At 39.7% G+C, this 27,791-nt stretch overlaps 1 protein-coding gene and 1 non-coding gene across 2 annotated transcripts in view; both read right to left on the bottom strand.

The window, feature by feature from the left end:
- Positions 1–27,791, bottom strand: part of LOC143983649 (zinc finger E-box-binding homeobox protein zag-1-like) — a 153,150-nt gene that overhangs the window by 42,595 nt on the left and 82,764 nt on the right. Inside the window, exons 2-3 of the mRNA XM_077483593.1 lie at positions 10,582–10,734; positions 89–204 (exon numbers count right to left, since the gene is read on the bottom strand). Of these exons, the coding sequence (XP_077339719.1) occupies positions 89–204; positions 10,582–10,734 (269 nt within the window). The remainder of the gene's footprint in view (positions 1–88; positions 205–10,581; positions 10,735–27,791) is intronic.
- LOC143985287 (small nucleolar RNA U3) lies at positions 15,022–15,230 on the bottom strand. Its single transcript, XR_013275557.1, has one exon. It is a non-coding gene; the product is annotated as a small nucleolar RNA U3 (small nucleolar RNA).

Genomic DNA, 27,791 nt, shown 5'->3' with positions numbered 1-27,791 from the left:
GAAAGTGCCGCATTTCTATCAGTTTGAAAAGAAGCAGAAAAAGCAAATGATTCCGAGAAAATGGGATGGTTAAGAAGCAAATACTTACTTCAAAGTCCTCCTTCAGGATGACTGAGCATTGACAGATATTCCAGGAGAGGTCTGTCTGTAAACCTGGTGATCTGTATTCCTTTCCACAGAGCATACATGACTTTACTGCAGTACCTTATAAATGATAACAAGGAATAGGAATAACTTAAAAAAACAAAAACAGCCAAACAACAAAATTATTTTTTTCCTAAAAGTATAGAAACATTTTTGTAGCTACAATTTGAAATTTTGTGAACATTTAATAGTGCTTTTCTTCTTTGAAATGCTTGAAGCAGGTACTTATTTAATGGATATTTTGGAATATTAAGCACAGACCGTACATTCCTACACTGCTTCTCCAGTGTACATAGCACCAAAGACATTGAGAAGCTGTACCTGAGATAGGACTTTCCTTTTGAATCAAGATATGCATCTGTTTGAAGCTGTGCTCTGTGTTACGCCTCAGGATTCAGACTTTAAATTATTATTTTTCAGGAGAATTCACACTGGCAGTTTTCACCAAGCCCGGGCATGGTTCACCCTCTTGGTCTGGTTTGTTTGTGTAGTGTGAGTGCTCCAAACTTCTCCCAGGAATGATTAAGTGTCCCATGCCCAAAACCACTTGGAGGAGGTGTTCCGGACATGGTTCACAGAGAACAGAAGCAGGGATCATTGTGGTCTGGTTATCAGAGGTGATGGTGTAAGTGTGCTTATAATCCAGTGTGAGCGCATAGCTCCCAACTGTCCCTGATTTCGAGGGACTGTCCCTGATTTCGAGCAATGTCCCTCTGTCCATCATTCCTCCTCATTTGTCCCTCATTTTGGTCTGATATATATAGATGTAAATAAAATGCACTTTTTATCTATCAAAAACTGTTTTCCAGCGCTAAACCTTTCACCTGATTCCTAAATTGCTGCATTTGTAAATTCCAAAAGCCAATATAAAGGAATATTAGTGGTAAAAAAGCAATTGTGGGTTTAACCAATGTTGTTTTTTTTTTTTTGGCAAGGGGTGCGTGCATACTTTTGCTGATAGGTACCCTTCATTCCCATCTCAAAAAGTTGAGAGGTACGTGAGTGCAGACCAGTGGGGGAGTGGGGAGAGCATATCAGTTAAGTTCAAGGGTTAAGTTCAACTGTGCCAAGTGTTAGTGTTCCATTTATGTTGTGCATTGATGAGCTACCAGCATTAATTTTCTTTGACATTATTATAATATTGGAAAGCAACCCTTTTAAAGCATAAACACATATTTAAACTCCAAACAAACTGTTAAGTATTGCAGTTTACCAGTCTATATATAGTGACTGTATTCTTTTTTCATTCTTTTTCTTTATTTTCACATGGAAATCCTGTGAATAACACACTTCCTGTCTCTAGGTGGCTATGCCCATTAATCCACTGTCATTTTGGCAGAGGCCGACTGGACTTTAAACATGTCTGCCTTTATTCATTTCCAATACATGGGGGCTTTTGTGATTAGTAGGAATGAGCCAAACACCCCCCGGTTCAGTTCTCACCAGAACATGTGAACAGGCACACGCACACCATTAAAGTCTATGGGACACTAACATGAAAAATCAAAAGTGCTAATTTTAAAGGCTTATATGCAAGTTATTGTCATAAAAAGTGTTTGGGGACCCGGGTCCTGCCCCAGGGGACATGTATCAATGCAATAAAAACTTTTAAAAACTGAAGTTTTTTTCAGGAGCAGTGATTTTAATAATGCTTAAAGTGAAACAATAAAAATGAAATATTTCTTTAAATATCGTGCCTGGTATAGTATATAGTAACCAATTTTTTTTTAAATGGCGTGGGGGTCCCCGTAAAATGAATACCAAGCCCTTCAGGGGACAAGGGTCTCATCCCCACAACCCTTGCCCGGGTATCCAGGCCTCCCCCCTATGTGAATTGGTAAGGTGTACATTGTACTCCTACCATTTCACAAAAGAGAGTGTCAAAAATAGTAAAAAAAAGACAGGAGACACATTGGGACAAGTCCTTTATTAAAAGATAAAAGAATAAAAACGTCCCACGATGTAAATCCATCTCACGCTGCCCGAAAAAAGGAAAAAAAAGCAGCAACAACTCCGCCTGGGAGGCTCCCACCGAGTGATGCTTCCTCTCGGTGACAGCTGTTATATATCCACTTGGTGACGTAAACGGGCAACCCTGCCTTCCTCTGACTTCACATGGTGCCGAGGGGGTGGGGTCATCTGTTTATGTCACTGGGTGGCCCTGTCCTCAGCTATATAACAGCTGTCACCAAGAAGAAGCGTCACTCAGCGGGAGCCTCCCAAGTTGCTGGGGGGTTTTTTTTGGCTCGTCGGGCGGCGTGAGATGGATTTACATCATGGGCCATTTTTATTTTTTTATCTTTTAATAAAGGACTTGTCCCAACGTGTCTCCTGCCATTTTTACTATTTTTGACACTTTTTTGTGTAAAATGGTAGGGGTACAATGTACCCATTACCAAATCACATAGGGGGGAGGCCAGAATCTGGGGGTCCCCTTGTTAAAAGGGGCTTCCAGATTCCGATAAGCCCCCCCACCCACAGACCCCCACAACCACTGGGCAAGGGTTGTGGGAATGAGGCCCTTGTCCCACAAGGTGCTTTGGAGGGCTACTCCAAAGCACCCTCCCCATGTTGACAGCATGTGGCCTGGTACGGTTCAGGGGGGGCGCTCTCTCATCCCCCTCTTTTCCTGTGGCCTGCCAGGTTGGATAAGGGTCTGGTACGGATTGGGGGGCCCTACACCATTAAAACATTTTTTTGGGGCAAGGTTCCCCTTAAAATACATACCAGACTTAAAGGGTCTGGTATGGTTTTTTTTGGGGGGGGGGTCGTCCCTACACCATTTCTTTTTAAATTTGGGCCTGGTAATCAAAGGGCCTGGTAATGGACTGGGGGGGAACCTATGCCATTTTTTTCAATGAGTTTTATGTGTGTTGCCGAGACCCGACAATTCATTACAGCCACGATCAGTTTTAAATTACTTTTTTCCTTTAGAAACATCATTTTGCTGTGGTACTGTTCTAAACTCCACCACTTTACATGCATACTATAGACACCCCCCAGGCACGATATTTAAAGGTATATTTAATTGTTATTGTTTCACTTTAAGCATTATTAAAATCACTGCTCTCGAAAAAACTTTTTTTTGCATTGGTACATGTCCCCTGGGGCAGGACCCAGGTCCCCAATCACTTTTTATGGCAATAAATTGCATGTAAGCATTTAGAATGAGCACTTTTGGTTTTTCATGTTAGTGTCCCAGACTTTAACGGGGTTCTGCAGCTTTTGAATTTGCCATGAACAATGTATAATGTTCGTTGTTCGCTGAACGTCCGAACAACCAAAGTTCTGCCCGAACTTATGCTCGGGCCGAACTGTTCACCCATCCCTAGTGATTAGTAGTTTACAGAATAAAAAAAAAAGATTGTTTTGCTTTCAGTGCACCACATGGGATATGACAAGGACACTTCATTTCTGGTAAGATTAACAGGTATTTTCTGTACTTGCTGTGAATGATCTTTGCCTGCCAATAATTACTGGTAAAAAAATGCAGCTACCCATCTAAGGACTAGTAAGATGCAATATAATACAATTTTGTTTTTGGATTTACTAGCTGAGAGTAGACCCTGTTAACACATGTCACTTTCATCAACAATAGGGAAGTCCGGAGCCACTTGGATACCCAGTTTTTCCCTACATCCACATTGCAATATCTGGCACCAGAGAATGCTATCATCAGCTTAAAGTGATTGTAAACCCTTGCATTTAAAAAAAATAATAAACATGTTGTACTTACTTGCTCTGTGCAATAGTTTTGCACAGAGCAGCCCCAATCCTCCTCTTCTTGGGTCCCATGCTGGTGCTCCTGGCTCCTCCCCCCACTGTGGGCTCACCATAGCAAGCTACATGCTATTGGAGTCACTCATGCATGCTTGGCCCCACCCCCACAAACCCTCTTTATTGGCTGTGATCGACAGCAGCAGAAGCCAATGGCTGCTGCTGTTTTCTCTGAGGCTCTGAGAAGCGAGAGAGTTGAGAGAGCTGCTGCTCTCATGCACATTGCTAGATTGAAATGGGGCATAGGTAAGTATAAGGGGTGGGGGGTGGAGAGAGGACGCACAAGGTTTTTTACTTTAACCGCTTGCTGACCACCCGCCGCAGTTACACTGGTTTGGCTGTGTGAATTGCTGTATTGGAATGGCGTTTCGTGCACTAGCTTCTGTGGGCACGCACGCGTGCCACCAGAGACCAGTGTGCAGGTTGATTGGCCAGTGGGGGAGCCAAACAGCAGGTCCTGCAATTGTTCCTTGTAGAGACAGAATGAGGATCTGTCAAAGTAAATAAGGCAGATCTCCATTCTGACAGGGAATTACACTGAGATCTTGTCTTTCTGCTACGCAGGAAGACAGATCTCTGTGTTATCCCAGGCAGCCCATCCTCCATACAGTTAGCAAACACACCCAGGGAACAGAGTTACCCCTTGATTGCCCCTGATGTTAACCCCTTGCCTGCCAGTGTCATTAGTACAATGTCAGTGTATATTTTTAGCACTGATCACTGTAACAATGTCACTGGTTTCCAAAAAAAATTCAAAAATGTCAGTTAGGTGTCCAATCTGTCCACCCCAATGTCGCAGTCCCGCTAAAAATCACTGAACACCGCCATTACTACTAAAAAAATATATGCCATAAATCTCTCCTCTATTTTGTAGACGCTTGTGCAAACCAATTAATATATGCTTATTGGGGTTTTTGTTTACCAAAAATATGTAGCAGAATACATACTGGTCTAAATTGATGAAGAAATTATTTAGAATTTTTTTATTGGATATGTTTTATAGCAGAAAAAAAAATATTGTTTTTTTTTTTCAAAATTGAAGGTCTTTTTTTGTTTATAGCGCAAAAAAAAAAGAAGAGGTGATCAAATACCACTAAAAGAAAGCTCTATTTGTGTGAAAAAAAGATATACATTTTATTGGGTACAGCGTCATGTGACAATTGTCAGTTAAATCGACACAGTGCCGTATTGCAAACAATGGTCTGGTATTAAGAGGGTAAATTCTTCTGGGGCTGAAGTAGTTAATGCAGAGAATGCATTAAGTTAAAAACCTTCAGCCTTTTGAACCACATTAAAGTGGATGTAAACCTGATTCAATACATTTTATCTGGGCACATATATCTGTAGTGTTTACTTATCCCTCTCCAAAGCCCTAAGTGCCGTGTATTTATGCTGCTTGGTTCTGTTAACATGATAACCACATATGCCCCGGACCATTTTGCTGGCCAAAGACCAGAGCACTTTTTGCGATTTGGCACTTTGTTGCTTTAACTGAAAATTACGTGGTCGTGCGACGTGGCTCCCAAACAAGATTGCGTCCTTTTTTCTTACAAATAGAGCTTTCTTTTGGTGGTATTTAATCACCTCTGCAGTTTTTATTTTTTGTGCTATAAACAAAAATAGAGTGACGATTTTGAAAAAAACATATTATTTTTTACTTTTTGCTATAATGAATAACCCCAAAAGATATATAAAAAAACTTATTTTTTCTTAAGCTTAGGCCGATACATATTCTTCTACATATTTTTGGTTAAAAAAATTGCAATAAGCATTTTTTGGTTGGTTTGCGCAAACGTTATAGTGTCTACAAAATAGGGGTTAGTTCTATGGCATGTTTATAAATTTTTTTTTTTTACTAGTAATGGCGGCGATCTGCAATTTGTATTGTGACTGCCGCATTATGGCAGACACTTTGGACAATTTTGACACATTTTTGGGACCATTGTAATTTTTACAGTGTTCTGTGCTTTAAAATTGAGTTGATTACTGTAAAAATTACACTGGCAGTGAAGAGGTTAACCACCAGGGGACTTAGAAAGGGTTAAGTGTGTCCTGGGGAGTGTTTCTAACTGTTAGGGGGGTGGGCTACGAAAGACACTTTACTGATCATAGCTCCCGATCACAGGGAGCTATGATCAGTAACACTGTCACTAGGCAGAACAGAGAGATGCTTGTTTACATTAGAATCTCCCATTCTTCAGCTCCGTGAGACGAGTCCGCGAGACCAGCGATCCTATTCATGGTGCTCCCGGCATGGTCGTGTGCCGCCGGCGCGCACATGTGACCACATGGCGGCAAATTCAGAGGGATGTACCTGTATGCCCATTTGCCCAGCAGTGCCATTCTGTAAAAAACGGTAAAAAACTTACCTTTATAACCACTTGCTTTATAACACTAAGCTAATGGCTTATGCTTATGCTGCTGTTGATGTTTAAAATTTTTTTTACAAAGCACTTTTTTTTCTGAATTTGAAAAACATAGAAAATTTAATGAAAAAAAATTAGGTAATATAAAAAAAAACGTAAAAAAAAGTACTATGTACCAGCACTCCTAGCACTGGAAACATCAGCTAACTACAGTCTGCTTTTAGTGAAAGGAAACTTTTTAGTAAGTGCAAACATTTTTTTTTGTTAATGTGATTCAGTCCTATATTCCATCTGATGCTATATGCTATGGCTAGTAATGTGTGGGCAATGGGAGCAACGTGTGGGAACTACTGAAACTTCTAATGTTATTTCCATTGGTGACATATTTAGCTGGTAATATTTATGTCACATTGCTTTTATAGGCCAATCACATGTCACGTCACAAAACATTCTGCTAAGTAAGCATTATCCAGTTCTTGGTGCTCAATAATGCAGGCTACAGTAAAAGGGTATTATGAGCAATGAGTTTTTTTAGTTTTTAAAAAAACACATTTTTATTTTCTCTTTAAAAATGTAGGTCAAAAACTACGTGAAAAAAGCAGTAACAAGCCTATCTCTGATTTAACTGGGGTACAGTGAAAGCTGATCGGTTGCTTTAAGTTTTCCAGTTCTAGTCGCATTAAATCAATGAAAATTGCAATTACCACCTCCAAAAGTCACTTCTTCCATGCTACCGGTATTTAGCAACCCTGATCTTAATTCCACCCATTCTTAAATGCAAATGTCTTATGATTAATGGGCTGCTAAAGGCTGGAAACCCATATTCGCAATCCACTTGATGATTGAGCCTCCTTTACCAATATAGTAGGCCTATCAGATCAGGCACTTCCTACTCTCCAAACATCCTAAATGGGCAGACCTTCAAGATCATTCAACTTTCAAACATAACTGTAAGGACCCATCCCCACTCAGACATGGCCTCTCTACAGGGTGGACTGACCATTCAGCCACTCGGGCGCTGCTCGAGGGCCCCATCAGGGTTGCCAGCCTCAGTAAAAACAGGGACAGTATGTAAAAATCTTTCTTTTTTTTACATCTGCCTCTGAAATGTCCTTTACCGACATCCTTTTGATCTAAAAATCCAGAGATTATAGCTGCCCCACCTCTCCAGTACATGCCTGTGTATACTGTGTGTACATGTATGTGTAACCTGTGTGATTGTATACTGTGTGTGTGTTTGTGTATACTGTCTGGCCCCATAATCTCCTATTGCCCGGGGCCCCATGAGTTGTCTGTCCACCCCTGCCTCTCTATTACCTACACTGCACTTACCCCCCCCCCCCCCCCAAGTACTATGTCAAGAACTATGTGCAACCTTTCCTGACAGAATGGGAGAAGGATTTAAATCAACAATTCTGACCTGATTAAAGGGAATATATTCTCCATTTTGAACATAAATCTTCCAACTCTTCCATGTCTTAGGAGTCTGGTTATAAATTAAAGACTAGACATGGGCACTGTCAATAAATTTGTTTCGTTCCATTCCGTTACGGTTCATATTAGGATTAATTCGTACTTCGTATTTTGTGTGAAATTCAATTTCAATTCGTACGAAATACGAATTGTCGTTAGGTCCGTTAACTTGTACGAACGTTCTTTACAATGAATTTAAAGGCAAAAATATACCTCAATATGACAGTCAATGCTGATGGTAGTTTGTTTTTTATCCGAAATACGAAATTCCATTGAAGAATTTCCTATTCGAAATACGAATTTTCATTAGATGAGGGGCTCCCATGATCCCTGTGCTGTGCTGACTTCCTCCTGGGCATTCGTAAACAAAAGTTCGTATTTCATACAAAATTCGGATGCATGGCAATTCGTATTTCGGATCCTTCCGAATGTACGAATTTAGGGAAACTAATCACACATGTCTATTAAAGACCAGATGGTAAAATGTCCTGGTGAGATTTCATCAAATGTTTCTGGATGCTGACCCTACTTACTGGATATGCAAGGGTTCAAGGGGTATGGTACTTCATATATGCTGGTCATGGCACACATCTGGCCATTTTGGCTTAAGGTCTGTGTCCTAATTGCAGAACTTACCTGATTGTCCCTTGCGGACAACCCTGCAGACTGTTTCCTACATCTCAGCTCACCCATGAGGCAGAAACACAGTCACTTTTTGGTGATTCATCTTATCAATGTCGCTAGGACATGCATTCACTTCCACTGGAAACCTTCCCTGGCTTCTACAGTTTGCCAATCAGTTAAGATAGTAAATAAAAATGGAAGACCTCACAATGTCTCTAAGAAAGCAAGAGGATATTTTTTGCAAGGCATGGTACTATTGGACCCAATTCAAATTCTCTGAAGAATACAAATAAATAATAGAAACTGCCCCCCTTTCCTCCCCTCCCCCTAAATCCAATTTCACCCCCCTTTTCTTTTTTTTACCCCTTTAGGACACTCCTTTTTTGTTCTGGTTGGCGAAAAACTTTTTTACTTTTACCAGTAGACCCAATATAAGGTATTCTACTTCAGGCAATTTGCTGCCATTGATTCCCCTGCAATGTTATTCTTGTACTGAGTGATCAAGATAAATGTGCTGTTACATAGTGTGATCCTATATGCTTTAATACTGATGATTCTGATATGTTCTATATGTGTCACATTTCATTATGCTGCCCCCCTTGATAAATAAAGAAAAAAGTCTTAAGCTTCTGCTGCGCTTGTGGAACAGACCTGGATAGCGGGGAGATGGGAAATTACACTACTGCTGAATGACTCAAAGGAAAGTCATATACCTTCTTCTACTCTGATGGCGGTATAATTTGCTGTGGTTACACACAAACTACCAACAAGATTGCAGGCAGTGCCAAGTTTTTTGCAAATTAGAAAGCCCAGCGTGGTGTGTAAACTGAGTGTAATTGATTCACCCTGCAATAAAGGTTTATTTGTACAAACATACTGGAAAATTATAAAAGATACATCAGATACAAACCTGTGGTATGAAAAAAACTCTAATTACAGTGGGTACAATAAAAGCTGATTTAAGCTCCTATGTTTTGCACGTAATCAATGCAAATTGCAGTTATCATCACCTTTAAGTGTAGTGTTTTTTCACATAGTGCTTAGTTACTGTATAGTGAACATGGGCTGGAACATTCACCTTCCTGAGACTTTGTCATATTCCTGATATGTGCCTTCTGTACCATGTACTTGTATGAGAAAGCATCCTGTTCTCTTTGTATTGCTTCCTTTGTGTGAAATTCCTGGCATTCCTGCTAGTCCCTCTGCTTTCCTATTGAAAACTGACCACACTAAGCAAGAGAACACAGCGTGGACAGTTCCCTAGCTATGCTTGGAGCTCATGGTACTCTCCTCCAATGATCAGATTTGTTCTGACATGCCCTCGCGGCACAGCCATTCACTGGAAGCTCAGTGTGCTGCTGCTTCTCCTCCCCCAGCTCTTATGCAGCTGAGAACAGAGGGAACATAGTCACTTATAAAAAAAAGGGATTTCAATTTTTTTTTATATCTATACAAAAATCTTTTGCCTTTTATTTATATTTTAAACTTAAGTTTTTTTTTAAAAAGGTGACCATTTACAATAACTTTAAAGTGCATGTTTGAGCAAAAAAAACACATGTAGCACATCTCTGCAATACATCAACCTGTCCCCATGTAAGCACCAGGAAGTATTATGAGCCCTGCACAGTTCTCATTTACTGGTCTACAGAACACCCCGCCCTCTCCTCATCTACATAACATAGTCAAAGGTGTTCTGTATTTCACAGAAGGGGACTGGACGTGGCTGATAACACTGCTTGATATTTCAATGTATTACAGCACAGGTGGTTAGGAGTTTACATGATTTCTGGCAGGATCAACAGGCTAAGATGGGCTGAATATGTTTTTTTTTCCCTAGACATACACTTAAAGGGCAAGATCACATGTGTAATAGTGCCTCCTTCAATTCCTTCATGTGAAAATATCAGCATACTTTCTTAATAATGATAAACTCAGCTTGACATTCTTATTTTTTACCCTATCCTGTGAGCCTGAAAACAATTGACCCTAGAAATATATTTGAATGAATTGCTTGTGAAGGGAAAGATTTAGTAAGCAGAGATAAGCTAATGGATTCTTCAATCCTTCAGAGATAATGCATGCTTTAAGTATTGATTAAGCAAGCTGCAAGACTAGGTCTTGTGAAATAGCAAGCATTGAAGAGCATTGTGTGGGTAACCTCAACTATAAAGAAAAATAGCTAATGGCAAGAACTCACCTTCTGGATGTTTGACACATCCATTAGTATCAACTGGAGATGATATAGGGACTATCAAAGAGGGTGAGGACATTGCTTTTGTCTCTTCTCCATCCACTTCACTTTTGGCTGATGTTTCCATATCTTCTATTAGCTTTGCTTGATGATCATCCCCTGATAAAAGATTATGAAAGTCAGACTTACATCCTGAACTTGCATTTGTAGAACCGAACCAACAAATTAACAAGAACCTGACTTGACCTAAAATATTTCAAAGGTAACAACTATGCCTTCCAGTGCCTCTGTTAATCTTTAGATTCATTTATGTGTCCCTGTGGAACCCCTTGGAAACAGAACCAGACTGTACATGGGGTTGTAGCCTACCATCAAATCATTATTGGGCCCCAACCAACCTGGTACTAATACTTATTCCTACCATTGAACTTTTAAATGCCAGATCATCAGTTTTCAGTAAAGGTTCTTGCATGGTATATAGCTTAGCACCAGAGGGATGAAGCTTAGAACTATTTTTACCTTTGAAAATTTTAGACCAGGGCAGGCTATTTGAACATTATGCACAGTATATTTAACCTGTGCATTATTATAATATACAGTATATACAGTCATGGGCAAAAATATAGGCAACCCTACGTTTCTGTCAGATAATGCACCACTTCGCCCAGAAAATTGTTGCAATTACAAATCTTTAGGCATTCTCATGCTTATTTATTTTGTTTGTATTGGTATAACACAAAAAAGTGGAGAAACAAAAAGCCAAATCTGACACATTCCACGCAAAACTCAAAAAAATTGACTAAACAGAATTATTGGCACCTTCTCAAAATTGTAAGAAATAATTGCATTCCAAGTTTGTCATGCTCCTGTAATTTGTAATTAAACGTCATCTTTGTCAATTAAAAGGTGCTGACAATATAGAAATCACACCGACAACCAGTTAATATGGTGAACATTTTATTCAACCTTTCTGTTGTGTGTCTCTGTGTGCCACATGGAGCATGAAGAAGAGAAAGAGTAGCAAAGAAATTGTCTGAGGATTTGGAAACAAAAATTATGGAAAAGCATGGACAATCTCAAGATTACAAGTCCATTTCCAGAGATCCTAATGTTCCTATGTCCACTGTGTGCAACATTGTCAAGAAGTGTACAGCTCATGGCACTGTAGCTAAGCTCCCTGGACGTGGACAAAAGAGAAAAATATATCAAAGAGTTTGCCAAATCCTACCTGAGGAAGCCAACATCCTTTTGGGAGAATGTGATGTGGACAGATGAAAACAATATTACAGCTTTTTGGTAAAGCCCATCATTTTACTGTTTTCAGGAAAAAAAATGAGACCTTTAAAGAAAAGAATACAGTCCCTACAGTCAAACATGGTGAAGGTTCACTGATGTTTTGGGGTTGCTCTGCTGCTTCAGGCAGTGGATGTCTTGACTGTGTGCATGGCATTATGAAATCTGAAGACTACCAAAGTATTCTGGGGTGCAATTTAGGGCCCTGTGTCAGAAAGTTGGGCCTCCGTCAGAGGTCATGGGTCTTGGGTCATGGGACCCAAAGCACATGTCAAAAACTCAGAAATGGTTTAAGAAGAAATGCTGGAGAGTCCTGAACTAGCCAGCAATGAGCCCAGAGTTAAATCCCATAGAGTACATGTGGAGAGATCTCAAAACAGCAGTTGGGAAAAGGAACCCTTCCAATCTGAGAGACCTGGGGCCGTTGGCAAAAGAAGAGTGGTCCAAAATTCCAGTAGAGAGGTGTAAGAAACTCATTGATGGTTACAGGAAGCGATTTATTTCAGTTATATTTTTTTCCAAGGTATGTGCTACCAAATATTAAATTAAGGGTGCTAATGATATTGTCCAGTCCATTTTTGGAGTTTTGCGCAGAATGTGTCAGATTTGGCTTTTTGTTTCTCCACGTTTTTGTGTCATACCAATACAAACAAAAGAAATAAACATGAGAATGCCTAAACATTTGCAATTGCAAGGTGAAGTGGTGCATTATCTGAAATGCAGGGGTGCCAATATTTTTGACCATGACTATATATATATATACCGTATATACTCGAGTATAAGCCGAGATTTTCAGCCCCTTTTTTTAGGCTGAAAGTGCCCCCCTCGGCTTATACTCGAGTCACCGCCGTCTGTCTACCCGATCAGCGTGTCGCGCAGACAGACGGCGGCCATTCCACTATTCAAAAGCCGCGCCTCCCTGTCTGTGATAGGCGGAACACTCAATTTCCCAGCAGTCAGTGGTCTGCCTATTACGGACATCCGCTCATCCTCATACTACGGACGAGGATGAGAGGATGTCCGTGATAGGCGGAACACAGACTGCTGGGATATTGAGTGTTCCGCCTATCACAGACAGAGGCGCGGCTTTTGAACAGTGGAATGGCCGCCGTCTGTCACAGACGAGAAGAGGTGCGGCGATCCTGGCATGGCCGCCGTATGTGCAGAAGGACACAGGCTCAGGACACAGGTAGGCTGGACACACAGGGCGACTGGACACACAGGGATGGACGGACACACAGGGATGGACGGACACACAGGGATGGACGGACACACAGGGATGGACAGGCATGTCTCACCCTCGGCTTATACACGAGTCAATAAGTTTTCCCATTTTTTTTGTGGTAAATTGGGGGCCTCGGCTTATATTCGGATCGACCTATACTCGAGTATATACGGTATATATATATATATATATATATATATATATATATATATATATATTTCTCTTATACATATGTGTCTAGTGAAGTCTTTAAAAGTATTAACATAAGACTATGTTTCGATTATAGTCAACTATTCATATATTTAGTAGGCTCATACAAACATAACAGGAAAATTCAAGACATCCTAGAATTCGTAAACTGTAACAAGCAAATAATATACAGTATATAGCAGAAGGTGTTAAGACAAGGGCGGCAAACGCCTGATCCTGAAAATACTGATTTACTTAATACTTTTTTAAATTATACATCGCCCTAGTAATGTGAATAACAGACTGATATACTTTATATTTTCTTTACATCTATTGGATAGAATGGAGAAAGACTGAAAGACAGTAAAGTATCTGAGTTACTTTAGGCAAGTATTCTGATTCCAACTGTCATTTTCTCCCACAGTCAAATTATAGCACACTGCAAAGTTTTCAGATTATAGAATAAAATTCAGAAGGCAGAGTGTAAAACACTTCTGTTAGAAATGTTTTGTACTGTATGTATTTTCAAAAGTACCACTCCTTCTAAATAATAAGAGAATGTCCATTATGTTAGGTCCTAGGGGTCACTTTGCCTCTTCTTTCCTGCAATATGCTGTAAATTTTTGGCTAGAACATTGTTACCTGATGGCCAAAGATAGCCTATTTCCTTGTGACTGATGACACTGGAATGCCACCAGTAAAACTGTGTTTGAACTTGCCTCTAAGTGTGATTAGTTACCAAAACGTGAAATGGCCACCTCAATGCTAACCTGCTGGAAAGTTACAACAAATCAGTCTACATGGTGCAGATTTGCCTATCTGGTTAAATTATTATGCTCATTTCTAGTTATTAATCTACAGCAGCCATAGCAACCTAGGGTTCCTCCAGAGATTGCCAAGGGTTCCTTGAGCTTTGGGTGCTTTGGATTTCCCATTTAATGGAGCATGCATACTTCCAGGGCAAACAGCACTTGGCAGAGCCAGGTGTATGACACCAATGGTCGTTTTAACTGTCTGTAAGGCCCCTTTCACACGGGACGGATCAGTAATGATCCGCCCCGTGATTAACCGCTCGCTCAGCGGGGATCGCTCCATTGTCCCCGCTGAGCTGGCTGCGGACAGGGCGGTTTCCGCACACTGTGCGGGGACTGCCCTGTCAGCTCTCCGCTCTCCTCTATGGGGATCGGATGCGCACGGACCGTCTGTCCGTGTTCATCCGATCCGCTCTGCAGACGGATAATGAATGAATGAATGAATGAATGAAATACTTATATAGCGCACAATGCGAACTGAATCGCCTCTAGGCGCGGATAGAAAAATAGGATTTTCCTCCGTCTGCAGAATCGGACAGTAGCGGAGGCGGACGAAATCGGGTGTCTGCGGATGTTCATCCGCAGACACCCGCTATCCCATAGGGATGAATGTATGCCCGTATTTCATCCGCAAACGGATGGATGAAATACGGACATATAGTCCGCATGTGTGAAAGGGGCCTAAGGCTGGCATTCAAAACACCAATGTAGGGGGGCCTTTTTCCAGCTAAGCCTCAATGAATTGGTTTTAGCTGGGGTTTCAAAAGACCTAAAAATTATTTAAAGTGTTCCCCTGAAGTAAAAAGGTTGAGAAAGGGTGGTCTACAGTATCACTTTGATGTCCAATAAAAGTGGACATCAAAGTGCAATCACTTCATTGTCAGACTTGCACCATGTGAATCGGATGTTTGAGCCCGGCACTCTGCATCTGCTTGTGGTCATTCTCTCCGACCTCTCTACAAGAGAGAAGAGGAACAGTCATCAACAGATAGTAGCACTACCACAAAGCAGCACTTCTAACTTTGCACTCAGGAACAACCACAACAGCTCCTCATCATAATTGTGCCAAGATCCGGGATTGGATCGGATTTGGAGCAATACGATCGTGAGCGATAGTAGTCCTAGACAGTTTCCTCTGAGAGAAACGATCGCAAGTAAAACTATCTGCAGACATTAGTGGGACTTTGCTTTCAACTAATTTGAGACTGCAGACGAATATGGATGTATCAATTTGTATATACACTATCTGTGACTATTAATTAATTTCTTTTTGATTTTAGCACATTCATATAGTGTTGTTTACAGTTATATTATTTATTTATTTTGTGATCACTATTGATTACTATTAGAGTTGTTTTCACTGGAAATGATATCTTTATGTTTGTTATTTGCACATCTATGGGATGCTATACGTCGTTCAGTAGGCAGGCTGAGTGGCAATAAGCACAATAGCACTTTGTATTGGATGTGAAGTTTGGCATTTGGTTAGTGTGGTGGGGACGTTTGTTTCCAACACTTATTATTGCATATTTGCACAATATTTGCACATATAGTTTTGGTATTTGCACAGCATTTTTGCACCTTGTTATTTGATTACACAATTTTTGCACTTTATGCTATTGCTTATTTGCACAATATAATTTTGCATATACTGCACATTTTGCACAGTACTGTATTAAGTTCGACATATATTGCAATAGTAGCCTCAGAATTGGTAGCCACAGTTTTTATACAGATGTTCCACTGTGTACCCACAATGTTAAAGGCCCTGTAGCATCTTTCTAACCTTACGTGATTATCTGTCCACACGTTCAGTGTTTTCACACACCTAGATTACTCATAGTTTGATGCATGATTATTCTTTAAAATAATTATGACATAAATAAGCACAATTGTTTTTGGCTACTACTGCTCTAAATAGATACATTTCGGTGCAGTCTTGGGTTAAATAGTTTTGATCACCTTAGAAATCCATTGTGGATGATCAAAATACAAGGGGTGTCTAGAGTGGCCGCAGAGTGGTCATGCATGCACAATTATTCCCTTATCTGACTGTATTTGGCTGCAATGGGCATTGGTCATATAATATCTATGGTAGATTGTTGATCACCACAATTGAATATCCTTGTGGGTAAACATATGGCATGTTCTGTCAGTACCACATCCTCTTGTTGATTGATCACTTCAGTTTCAGTTGACTTTTTCATTAAACTTTACTTCAATTTTCTGTCCCTATGGGGAGATTACCCTTATGCCTTTTACACACGGTCAGACATTCCGACAACAAAATCCATCGGATTTTTTTCAGACGGATTTTGTGCCAAACTTGTCTTGCATAGACACGGTCGGACAAAGTTGTCGGAAAATCCGATCATTCTTAACAAGGTGACGTACGACACATACGTCCAGACTATAAACGGGCCAGTAGCCAATAGCTGTGGTCTCTTAATTTATTCTGAGCACGCGTGGCACTTTGTCCGTCGGAATTGTCTACACACAATCGGATTTTGTTGTCTGAAAATTTTAGATCCTGCTCTCAAACTTTGTGTGTCAGAAATTCCAACGGAAAAAAGTCTGATGGAGCCCACACACGATCGGATTTACATATTAACATATATTACATCGGAAGGTCTGACCACGTGTACAGGACATTACTGTCCTGTAGACACAACAATAATAAAGAGAAACCTTTCCAAAGTGAGGGAAGTCCTCTCTTAGGTATTGTAATTGAAAAAAGTGTTTCCATCGGAATTTCCCTTCTATTCCTGTTCTGATGACAACTCAATATTTTAGATTTTTCCTCACTTTAGTCCTGGTGATAACTGGTACTAGGACAACTAGAGTAATGCTCCCCAATGGGAACACAGAAAGTCATGAAAAAAATTTGGGTGATCCTAACTCAAACTGTCCAACACTAAAAATGTTTTGTCCTTGAATACATTTTTAGTGCTGTCAAGATAAAGCTTAATTGTACTGCAGAGCATGGGGTGATTAGACTATGAGCTCCGCTGTGGCAATGTCAAAAGTTCAATTTGACTTTTATAGCATTCTCTGTAAGGTATAAATGGGTCAAGGGGAAAAATTGTGTTTTTCTTTGGCTTTGTAGTTTAGTGTGACCACTCTCTCTCTATCTCTGTGGTTTTAAAGGTACACAGACCAGTGCATAGAGCATAGAGTTTCATGGCTGTGGCTCATGTAGGAGGTGACAAGAACAAACAAGACCACAGTGCTAATAGGCATCTTTTGGTTAAAATATATAGTTGCTATTCTGTATATATGTTGCACATATATGAACTATATGTTAAAAAAAAAAAGTTTAAATGCAGGCATACCCCACTTTTAAGTACACAATGGGGTTTATTTACTAAAGCTGGAACGTGCAAAATCAGGCTCACTTCTGCATAGAAACCAATGAGCTTCCAGGGGTTAGAAACTCATTGGTTTCTATACAGAAGGGAGCCTGATTTTGCACTTTCCAGCTTTAGTAAATAAACCTCATTTTGTACCTAAAAGGGCGGTATGCCTGTATATCACATTTTCTCTTAAAAGCACCAAAATCAGTCTACATCTTATACATGTTGCCACATGATATGTCTGTTCTCCATATACTGTATATTAGTAGTCAGCAAATCCTGCCTTATCGATATTCTATTTGAAATTCCAAATAATGTTCAGAATTTATCATTATGAGGGGTTCCCACCATCCCTGTGCTGACTTCCTGGGTTTTTAACTTTTAGGTTTGTTAACTCTTCTTAACAATTACGAATGTTTGTTATGATGAATTTATCATTACGTCCCTGTGCTGAGTTCCCACTTCCCGGGTCTGTACACCTGCTGTGCGTCCATTATGAGGGGTTCCCACCATCTCTGTGCTGTGCTGACTTCCTGGGATTGTTGAACAAAACACCTGTCATGTTTCTGTTAATTTGGATCCGAAATTTTGTATTTCGTATGAAATTCGTAAGCATAAAAATTTGTATTTAGGATTTGTACGAATGTATGAATTTCCAGAAATTCGTACGAATTTTCGATTCGTACACAACTAGTCGCACATGTCTATCAGTTATTAGGAACACACAAAAACTATTGTTGGCCCATTAATTAATAGCAGTGATAATAAATATAGAGCAGCAGTGAAAAAAATCTGCAAACCTTAAAAATCTAAATACTAAATAAGTATGAACATTATTTGGAATTCCAAATAGAATATCGATAAGGCAGGATTTGCTGACTATTATAGAGTATATGGAAAACAGACATATCATGTGGCAACATGTGTAAGATGTAGACTGATTTTGGTCCTGTTAAGAGAAAATGTGATGTATTTAAACTAAAGTTTTTTTTTAACATATAGTTCATATCTGTGCAACATATATACAGAATAGCAAATATATATTTGAACCAAAAGATGCCTATTAGCACTGTGGTCTTGTCTGTTCTTGTCCTACAGTATTCCATTCATTTCATAGAAGAATTTTTGATGCTGGCACCAGCTTCTGCTACATCATTATAGATTGTTAGAGCATCACTTTCAGTGGAACCAGTATGATATACAAGTGGCCTCTACTAGTGGTTTTTCTACTATGACGTGGAAACTAGGTCATGATATCACTAGCTGTAAATAGGTGAAATATCTCCAAAGTGTGGTTGAAGAAATCACCACATTAAAGCTAAATAAACAGGATTTCCAAGTATTTTTAGTTTTTTTCTGTATAGCTGATTAGTGATTTTAACAGATTTGAGGTCAGCCTCACTAGAAACAGCTATATTGATACAAAATTTTTAACATTTTTTTTGGACCTACAGATTATGCTCCTCCAATAATCTAAAGGATATCAGAAACTGGGTGCTAATCTCCCACGATTTTCACCAAATTCAAGATAACATATTATAAAAACAAAGCAGGCAATGGGTTAGATTTACTAAAGGCAAATAGACTGCACTTTGCAAGTGCAGTTGCTCAAAAGTTAAGTAAATAAGGGATAGCTCTGCTGACTTTTCCATTTTCCCTGCATTTGATTAGGTTTTCTTTGCAAAGTGAAGCTTCATCTCAGTTACTTTAGGGAATCAACCCCAGATTTGTTTTCAAGTCTTATATGTCTATTTTATGCAAATGATACCTTATGGAAACAATAATGAAGCAGTCTTATTTTAAATATTATTTTAGTTTTCTGCAACTTATTAAAAGGAACCTTTCCCCTTTAGGAAAACAAGACTTGTATGGCTGTTAAACTAACTTACTACATCAACAACATATTTCAGATTAATAATTGTACAACACCAGGGGTCAAGTCCTAGGGAAAAAGGTGTGGGAACTCCCACCCAAGATCCACTCCCCCACCCAAATTTTTTTTAAATGATACGCTCATATACACAAACACTTAAAAAGTGGTATTTTTCATCCAATTTTCATATTGTGTGTATGAAGTTTAACTGTTAGCCCTTGTACACACGGTCGGAGATTCTGACGGAATGTGCCCGATCGGACTGTTTTGTCGGATATTCCGACTGTGTGTGGTCTCCATCGGACTGTTTCCGTCGGAGTATGCGACGGACCAAGTTTTCCAACTTGTTGGTAAAATTTTCAGACAAAATGCTCCGATCGGACATACTCCGATCATGTGTAGAGAATTCCGATCGGACAAAGTGCCACGCCTGCTCAGATCAAATTCCTACACCAAAGCTATTGGCTACTAGCGTGAACGTAGTCCCGTCGTAACGAAATAACGTCATCACGTCGGATTTTCCGACAAATTTGTCCGACCGTGTGTATACAACAGTTTCGGACAAAATCCGTCGGACAAAATCCGACGGATTTGGTTGTCGGAATCTCTGACCGTGTGTACAAGGGCTAAGTACATAAAAAAAAAAAAAAACAATCCTTAATAAACATAAATACGGTAATTCTCTGAATAATCAGCATTCATTCAATTGTGCTTCCATGCAAATGTGAACATCATGTTCTGATCTTTATTGGGGAATGTTATTTTGTATATAGAGTGTATATGTGGTGAGTTTACACTTTTCATTGAACAGAGTTTGGATAACACAGGGTTAAAACGGAAAGGTCATAAATTAACTGCCCATTATCTGGCCAGAATGCTTGGGGAGTTCCTACTTAGGAGATGTATGTTAGCTTGGGGGGCTGCAAACTCTGCAGGGCTCCAACACACACTCGCTGCTATTCTAACTACTTCACATATTTCCACATAAACTTCCCTCCTGGCATTAAACTTTGCCAGGTATTGTGCTCAGCTTACCACCCCAAACTGATGTTCCTCCCTCAGCTCACCTCTCTCCCTGCATGTCCTGTGAGCAAGTATGCAGGAGACTGGGGGGGGGGGAGATGAGGAGACAGAAAATGAGGAGGGGCCGGCGGGGAGGAGCGCATCATGAGAGGTCTGACTAAATACAATCTCTTAGCAGCAGGGACCTGATCTACCCATCAGCTAGCTGTGATTGACAGGTAGATCGAAGAGGAACCTGTCATGGGGCCCCCTACTGGAAATGCCTGAATGGTCAGTCCACCCCTGGTGTGCGGCACTTACTACTGTGAGCTGTGTCGGCGGTTGCTGGTGTAGCACCTGCCACACAGCTCACATACTTCAAAGTCTTGCACGACATGGCTGCTAACGGGAACTGAGTTCCTGTTGTGGAAAAAGTGCAGGAACTCCGTTCCCATGCGTTCCCGCAGGACTTGAGCCCTGTACAACACTACTGTATTTTATTTATTACAGGCATACCCCACTTTTAAGTACACAATGGGGTTTATTTACTAAAGCTGGAAAGTGCAAAATCAGGCTCACTTAAAACAGTCAGTTGTTATTATTATTTTTTTTCATCATTCACATGGTTTGACTTTTCATTATATACTTATATATTTAACCTTCTGTTAATTATTGTATGCTGCAGCAAGTTCTGACTGCAGAGGGTCAAACACATATGGTGTTTATTACAGGCATACCCCACTTTTAAGTACACAATGGGGTTTATTTACTAAAGCTGGAAAGTGCAAAATCAGGCTCACTTCTGCATAGAAACCAATGAGCTTCTAACCCCAGCTTGTTCAATTAAGCTTTGGTAATAAAACCTGGAAGCTCATTGGTTTCTATGCAGAAGTAAGCCTGATTTTGCACTTTCCAGCTTTATTAAATGAACCCCATTGTGTACTTAAACGTGGGGTATGCCTGTACAGGAATTTATATAGCACTGACAATTTAAATATTGTCAAGTCACAACAATCCTCGCCCTCAAGGAGTTTATAAACTAAATCACATGCACACACATACTAGGGTTAATTTAAACAGGAGTCAGTTACTGTACCAGCATGTTTTCAAGTAGTGTCCTTGGTGGCATTTGAACCAAGGTCCCTAGAACTGCAAAGGAATCAGTGCCAACAACTAAGCCACTGTGCTACATACATAAGCTTTAGCTGGTGATGATGCTGACCATCTGTCTGGGGTTTTAAACAACTTAATCTGTCACATCTGTCCTGCATGTTGTTGGCTGTTGCCCCTGGCAACACAGAGAGTTTATCAAACTTTGTGAAACTTGACCCTTTAATGGTAAATTCAGGTGTATGGTAATGTCTCATCTGATATTTAAAAAATGGAAAGCAAGATACCGTTAGATATCTATAACACGGAGCCCCTTCCGCTACATTCGGCAGGGGGTCCATGAGCGGATATCCTGCTGAATCGGAAATGAATGGGACAGATGTCTTTTTTTACATCCTTGCCTTATTCAGTTTGTGTCCCGTGGACATGGGTAAATGCTTGATGATTCTATGGGAGGCTGGATATAATTACATCAGGCTTCCATCGTGTTTAGGTCCAGAAAAAAAACAAAAAAGGATGCAGCCCTTTTCTATTTTTTTTTTGGAGCTGGATGGACTCTGAGGTAGGCAGGTGTGAACAGAAAGCATCAGCCTGCCCATAGAGCCACATGGAGCTTCCAATCAGGTCCATCTGAAAACAGGCTGACCTGATTGGAAAGTACTTGTGAAAGGCCCCTTACTATTGATTCTCTTTCCATCCCTGTGACAGTGGATAGTAAAACAAGAATATTCTCTCTAGCAGTAACATACACTGCCTTAAAGTGGTTGTAAACTCTCCCCCACAACTTTGTCCCATGTAAATCAGCATTAAAAACCCTAACAAACACTGCTTGTAGATATCTCCTCACTTGCATAGTATTGTTGTAATCCTTTTTGTTCTTTAGAATGACGTCACTGAGCATGCCCAGATCTCCCCTGATTTAAGGCACACTCTGTGTACTTATCTATCTATTATCGGGACTTCCTACGGGACACAACACTGAAATCCCAGGAGACTGGAGAATCATTCAGAGCTTCCTCCTACACACCATGTAACTATGTGACATCACATGGAGTGTAAACTTGGGCACCTGACAGCATTACTGCAGTCTTATCAGCTGAAGCTGATAAGACTGACACAGACAAACATTAGATAATCAGCACAAGTAAATATTATGAAATAAAACAAGTCAGCTATGAACAGGGAAGCAGGGTTGACATAGAAACGTTGGATTGAGAAGGAGGCTTGGTTAACAGTACAGGAAGTGCTCAATGTAAGGGCGGAGATACACTCCACTGTGGACTCAGAAAACAATACTTAAGATGGTTCTGCCTAACCTCTGGAAACAAGTTTTTTAAAGTTTCTTTAAACAGTAAGTAATATGCGATTTGGGCTGAATTATAGTGGCTATAGTTTGATAATTACTTATTATAATGGACTAAATGAAAAGAAGCATCAGAGTGGGAGAGTTTCATTCCTCTTTAAAAATAATTTTTACTAGTGGTATAGGGCTAGAACCTCTGTCAAATTGTTATTGCTGTCTGCCTTTGTGTTGGGGAAATTCACCATCAGGAAATGCATCAGGCCATATCTGTACTAAGTATGTGTTCTGATAACAGTTTCTTTTAGAGTTTCCTCATTTTCGTTTATCTGGAACCCTCTAAAACGCTGATAACAAAAGCAAGCAATGCTTTAGAATAGTAAATGTTTACTACTGTCACCTACAGCATGTAAATAAGCCTACATTTTCTGTGTGGTTTATAAATTATCTGCATGGAAAATGAGTGTGAGAATCTAACATTTCTCAAACTCCTAGTCTCTGGGGAGTCTGTGGCAAGCCAGTCAGGCAGGCTGTATGAAGTGCATTCACAAGGCACCTAAACCTCAAAGAAATTCCCCACTGCCTGTGCCTGATATAATCATGCATAAACACACTGAAAATTGCTATATCATATAACTGATTGTAAGCTATTGCTGTGTTTTTGACCTCTGTGTAGACTGAGCTCCTCTCTAACAACAATCGTGTACAACACAATCTCCTACATTTAGCTCATTTGCCTAATTCTGTTTTATTTAAATAATTTAATATTTAATGCAAATGTTTGTTACAATGTTATTTAGGACGACACTGGTGGCCTGGTAAATACAAGAAGCGTTGGTTAAATTTTAAGCATATCTGTCTAAAAAAAGTAACCTACTCCAGTATATGCCAGGCTCCTTATAGTGTCTTTAAGTAAACCTAAACTGTGCCCTACCATGTGTATAGTAGGAACCTTTCAGCAGCTTCAGATATTTGCAGGGGGTGGCATTGGAAACGTGATAGATAGGTAAGATGTGTACGTGATAGTCATGGTATAGATTGTAGAGGGATGTTTGTGAAAGATTGGTCTAGGGCAGTGATTCTCAACCAGGGTTCCGTGGAACCTTAGGGTTCCTCCAGAGGTTGCTAGGGGTTCCTTCAGCATTGGACAATTTCTGCCTCTCAGATAAGTTCCCACTCACACCATTGATCTTTTTAGCTATCTGTAAGGAGGTAATTCTTCCCAATGACCACAAGTGTAAGGACCATTCTTACTACTGACCATCACACTAATGTATCATGAGTTATAGATTTCTAATTTTTAGCAGGGGTTCCCTGAGACTGGATAACTATTTCAAGGGTTCTTCTGTGTTGAAAAGGCTGGTCTAGGGTCACCCAGTCCTCACAAGTGATGTGAATGTGTCAGTCTACAATTCTAGTGAGTAGTGAAGTCCAATAATACTCATGAAGGTTCGGGAGCCCCAATTGCCTTTAAGTTATTACTAATTTTTATAATGGCTGATCTCCCAAACCATGAGAATTTGGGTTTATCCAATTGTTGAATATCTCATGAAATTTCCTGTAAAAGTGGTTGAAAGTTAAAAGAGAAGCATGGGAATTTTTTTCCCCCCATATTCATACTTACCTAGGTTGCATGTCCCCCACCACAATTTCTGATATTGTTTAGATTATTGGAAGAGCATAATCTGTAGATCCAAAAAGTGTTTAAAATGTTGTATCACTATAGCTGTTTCTAGTGAGGCTGACCTCAAATCTGTTAAAATCACTAATCAGCTATACAGAAAAAATAATACTTGGAAATCCTGTTTATTTAGCTTTAATGTGGTAATTGCTCCAACCACACTTTGGAGATATTTCACCTATTTACAGCTAGTGATATCATGACCTAGTTTCCACGTCATAGTAGAAAAACCGAGGCCACTTATAAATCATACTGGTTCCACTGAAAGTGATGCTCTAACAATCTATAATGATGTAGCAGAAGCTGGTGCCAGCATCAAAAATTCTTTGATTAAATGAATGGAGTAATGTAGGAATGGCGCTAAACCTTTGGTGGGTAAAGGTGTATTATTTGCTGGGTGATGTACTTAGTATTAATAGTATAAATAATAAGGACCCAATAACTGTGACAAGATTTCCCTGACAGAATCCCAATATAAAGAAATAACGAACTATCCAAAGTGTTAAAAATCAAAAAGACGGTGAATACCAGTTCTGTTAGACCCTCTGTCTAGTGTGTAGAAATCAAGGTTGATTATTAATGTGTTGAAAAACACCCAAAACCAACAAAGAGAAAAAGAAAAAAGTGAATGATAATTGAAATAATAAAAATATTGAAAAAAATTGAAATAAAAATCAATATGAATTATACATTAAAATGTGTTACACCATCTGCATATAAGAATCAATGGTGTTATCAAAAATTATGAAAGATGGTGGTACCTGCTGTTGGCATGTGAGGAAATCTTGATGGCTTAAGTGGTCTTTCAACCACCATATGTGTTTGACCCTCTGCTGTCAGAACTTGCTGCAGCATACAATAATTAACAGAAGGCTAAATATATAAGTATATAATGAAAAGTCAAACCATGTGAATGATGAAAAAAAGAAATAATAACAACTGACTGTTTTAATAGAGGTGTGTTAGACCCACTGTGTTATAAGTGTTGTCAGGTGTGTATGAAACATGTGATAAACAATATGTTAATATAAAATTAAGAAACCTCTAAATAATAATGCTGCTGTCGCGGTGGAAATGTTACATTTCTAGTATGTTAGACCCCCTGCAAAAAAATCTGCAGTCTTTATAGTTCTAACCAACCATGTCAGATCTTAAATGAATAATATGCCACTTAGATAGTTACAAAGAGGAAATATATATATACGTGCCCCTGGATGAAGCAATTTTTTGCGAAACGCGCAGTTCTGAGCAATGCGCTGACGTCACCCCTTGCGAAGGATTTGTACCCAGGAACGACGAGTTTGTCCGTTTGCTTCCGGCCGGCGCATCGGACTTAAGGCTGATCTTTCCTTTGTGCTTTGTAAGTGCATTTTTGTTTTTATATTTGAGTTATATTAAAAGGTTTTACACTATTGGAGCTTCATTTCTTTTGCATGGAATTGGCACATATGACCTAATATATGGGAGATAACTAAAGATACTTGTTTGACAACCTGGTCATAATATCGGTGGAGGGAGGAGAACAGCTGAGACCCTTCTGAAGTGGGAGATATCTATTGTTACATGCTGTTGGTGACCCTCTGTAGTGGGGGGTCATGAAATTCTGGTAAGAAGCAATTTTGGCTGTATGGTGGTGGATCAAGCACTTGCTACACAGTAGAAGATTTGACGATTTTCATCTATATTGGACTTTGTTGGAATCTAAATGTTTATATAATTACACACTGGGTGCTCACTATTTTATTTTTTGTTTTCTTTCTTCGTTGTTCACTGTGATCAATTATCCTATTACCCTTATTCTTTAGGACTGGGGGTGATAGGCCTACTTTTGCACATTATCATTGAAATTTTGTTTAATGTTTCTTATTTCATTGAAATTTATGTAAGTTTATGATTTTGAGCAGCTTATTCAATTTTTCATATATATATATATATATGTATATATATATATATATATATATATATATATATATATATATATATATATATATATATATATATATATATATATAAAACATAGAATAAGATTTTTTTTTTTTTACTTAAACGTGAAAAAAAGTCCTTTTTTTAGTCCGTTAATATAGTGATAAAGTGACTTGTGCTCAGTAAACGATATCCAGTGCCTGGTCAAAGTGCTGTTAACAATCCTTTAGGTGACAATAGTGCCAGTGACCTTATCTGTGCTGATAGTGATTTTGCACTCACCAGATGGCCTCACTTTCACAATATAAGCCCCTGTGTAGCTCTCTGGAATAAGCTGGGCACTTCTACTTATCATATGCTGTTTCTGCTCACAAGAAAATGCTGTTTGATGATGTACTTTGCATACGTACCAAAGTTCCATGTCCCCCACCGCCTCTGCACTGAGAACCGAGCAATCAAACATGGCCTATGGCTCGGGTTCTCTCGGCTCCCCGAGCAGAGAGCTGCTGCCTGTCAGTCAGCAGCTCTCCTGCTCTGCTCCTCCACGTTCATTGGAGCACTGATCTGTGGAGGGGCGGGGAGGGGCCATCTCAGCCTCTCAGTGGCTCGCTGCAAGGCTGAGACGATCATCAGTCCAGGCACCTGGCGGATCCAGACTTCCAGAGTGGACTGATCTGTGTAACGTCAGCAGCGAGCAGACTTCAGACCGCTCTCTGCTGAAAACGGCTCACAGGAGTGCACATAAACGTATTGCACTCCTGTGACCTGTAGGAGAAGCCCAGCCAAATGAGATCAGGCTGGACTTTTCCTTTAAGTAAGTATACTCTACTGTGAAATCATTTTAGACAGGTGTGAAAAAATATTGTAAATTCTAATTGCTTTCAGAAATAGAAGTATTAACAGTTTATTTTTATCAATTAACAAAATGGAAAGGTAGGTTGTTCCCAACATCTTGGAGAACTAACCACAGATCGTCTGTGGACACAGGCTGCCTCAAATCATTCTGTCTCTTCATATAATCCCAGATGATGTTCTGTTCTCTAGGAGAGAACTTTATGATACAGTAAAACTACCTTGTGTCTTATTGCTGTGCTCAGTCTTGCCATGGTGTATGACCTGTGACATGAAACTGCTTTCCACAACATCACCTTAGTAGCAGTTTTCTGTTCCTCAACTAGTTTTAAGCCTCCTACACAACTGGTTCTGTTTTAGCAAATTACTGTGTTTAACTTTACAAATGACATTGATGATCATTAGCAGCTGCTTGGTATAATTGGTTAATCATACACCTGACTCTGACCTCACAAAATCCTCGACTTTGTGAAGTGTACAAAGTGTGCAAGTGTAAGGCCTCGTACACTCAATCGTATTTTCCAATGGGAAATGTGTGATGACAGGCTCTTGGTGGAAAATCTGACCGTTTGTATGCTTCAGCAGACAATTGTTGTCCACGGA

Source organism: Lithobates pipiens, unplaced genomic scaffold (assembly GCF_037356315.1).
Source record: "Lithobates pipiens isolate NorthernLeopardFrog02 unplaced genomic scaffold, aLitPip1_a1.2 Scaffold_16, whole genome shotgun sequence".
NCBI classification, from domain to species: domain Eukaryota; kingdom Metazoa; phylum Chordata; class Amphibia; order Anura; family Ranidae; genus Lithobates; species Lithobates pipiens.
Note: the sequence above shows the minus strand (reverse complement) of the source record. Positions and strands in the feature narration are given on the sequence as shown.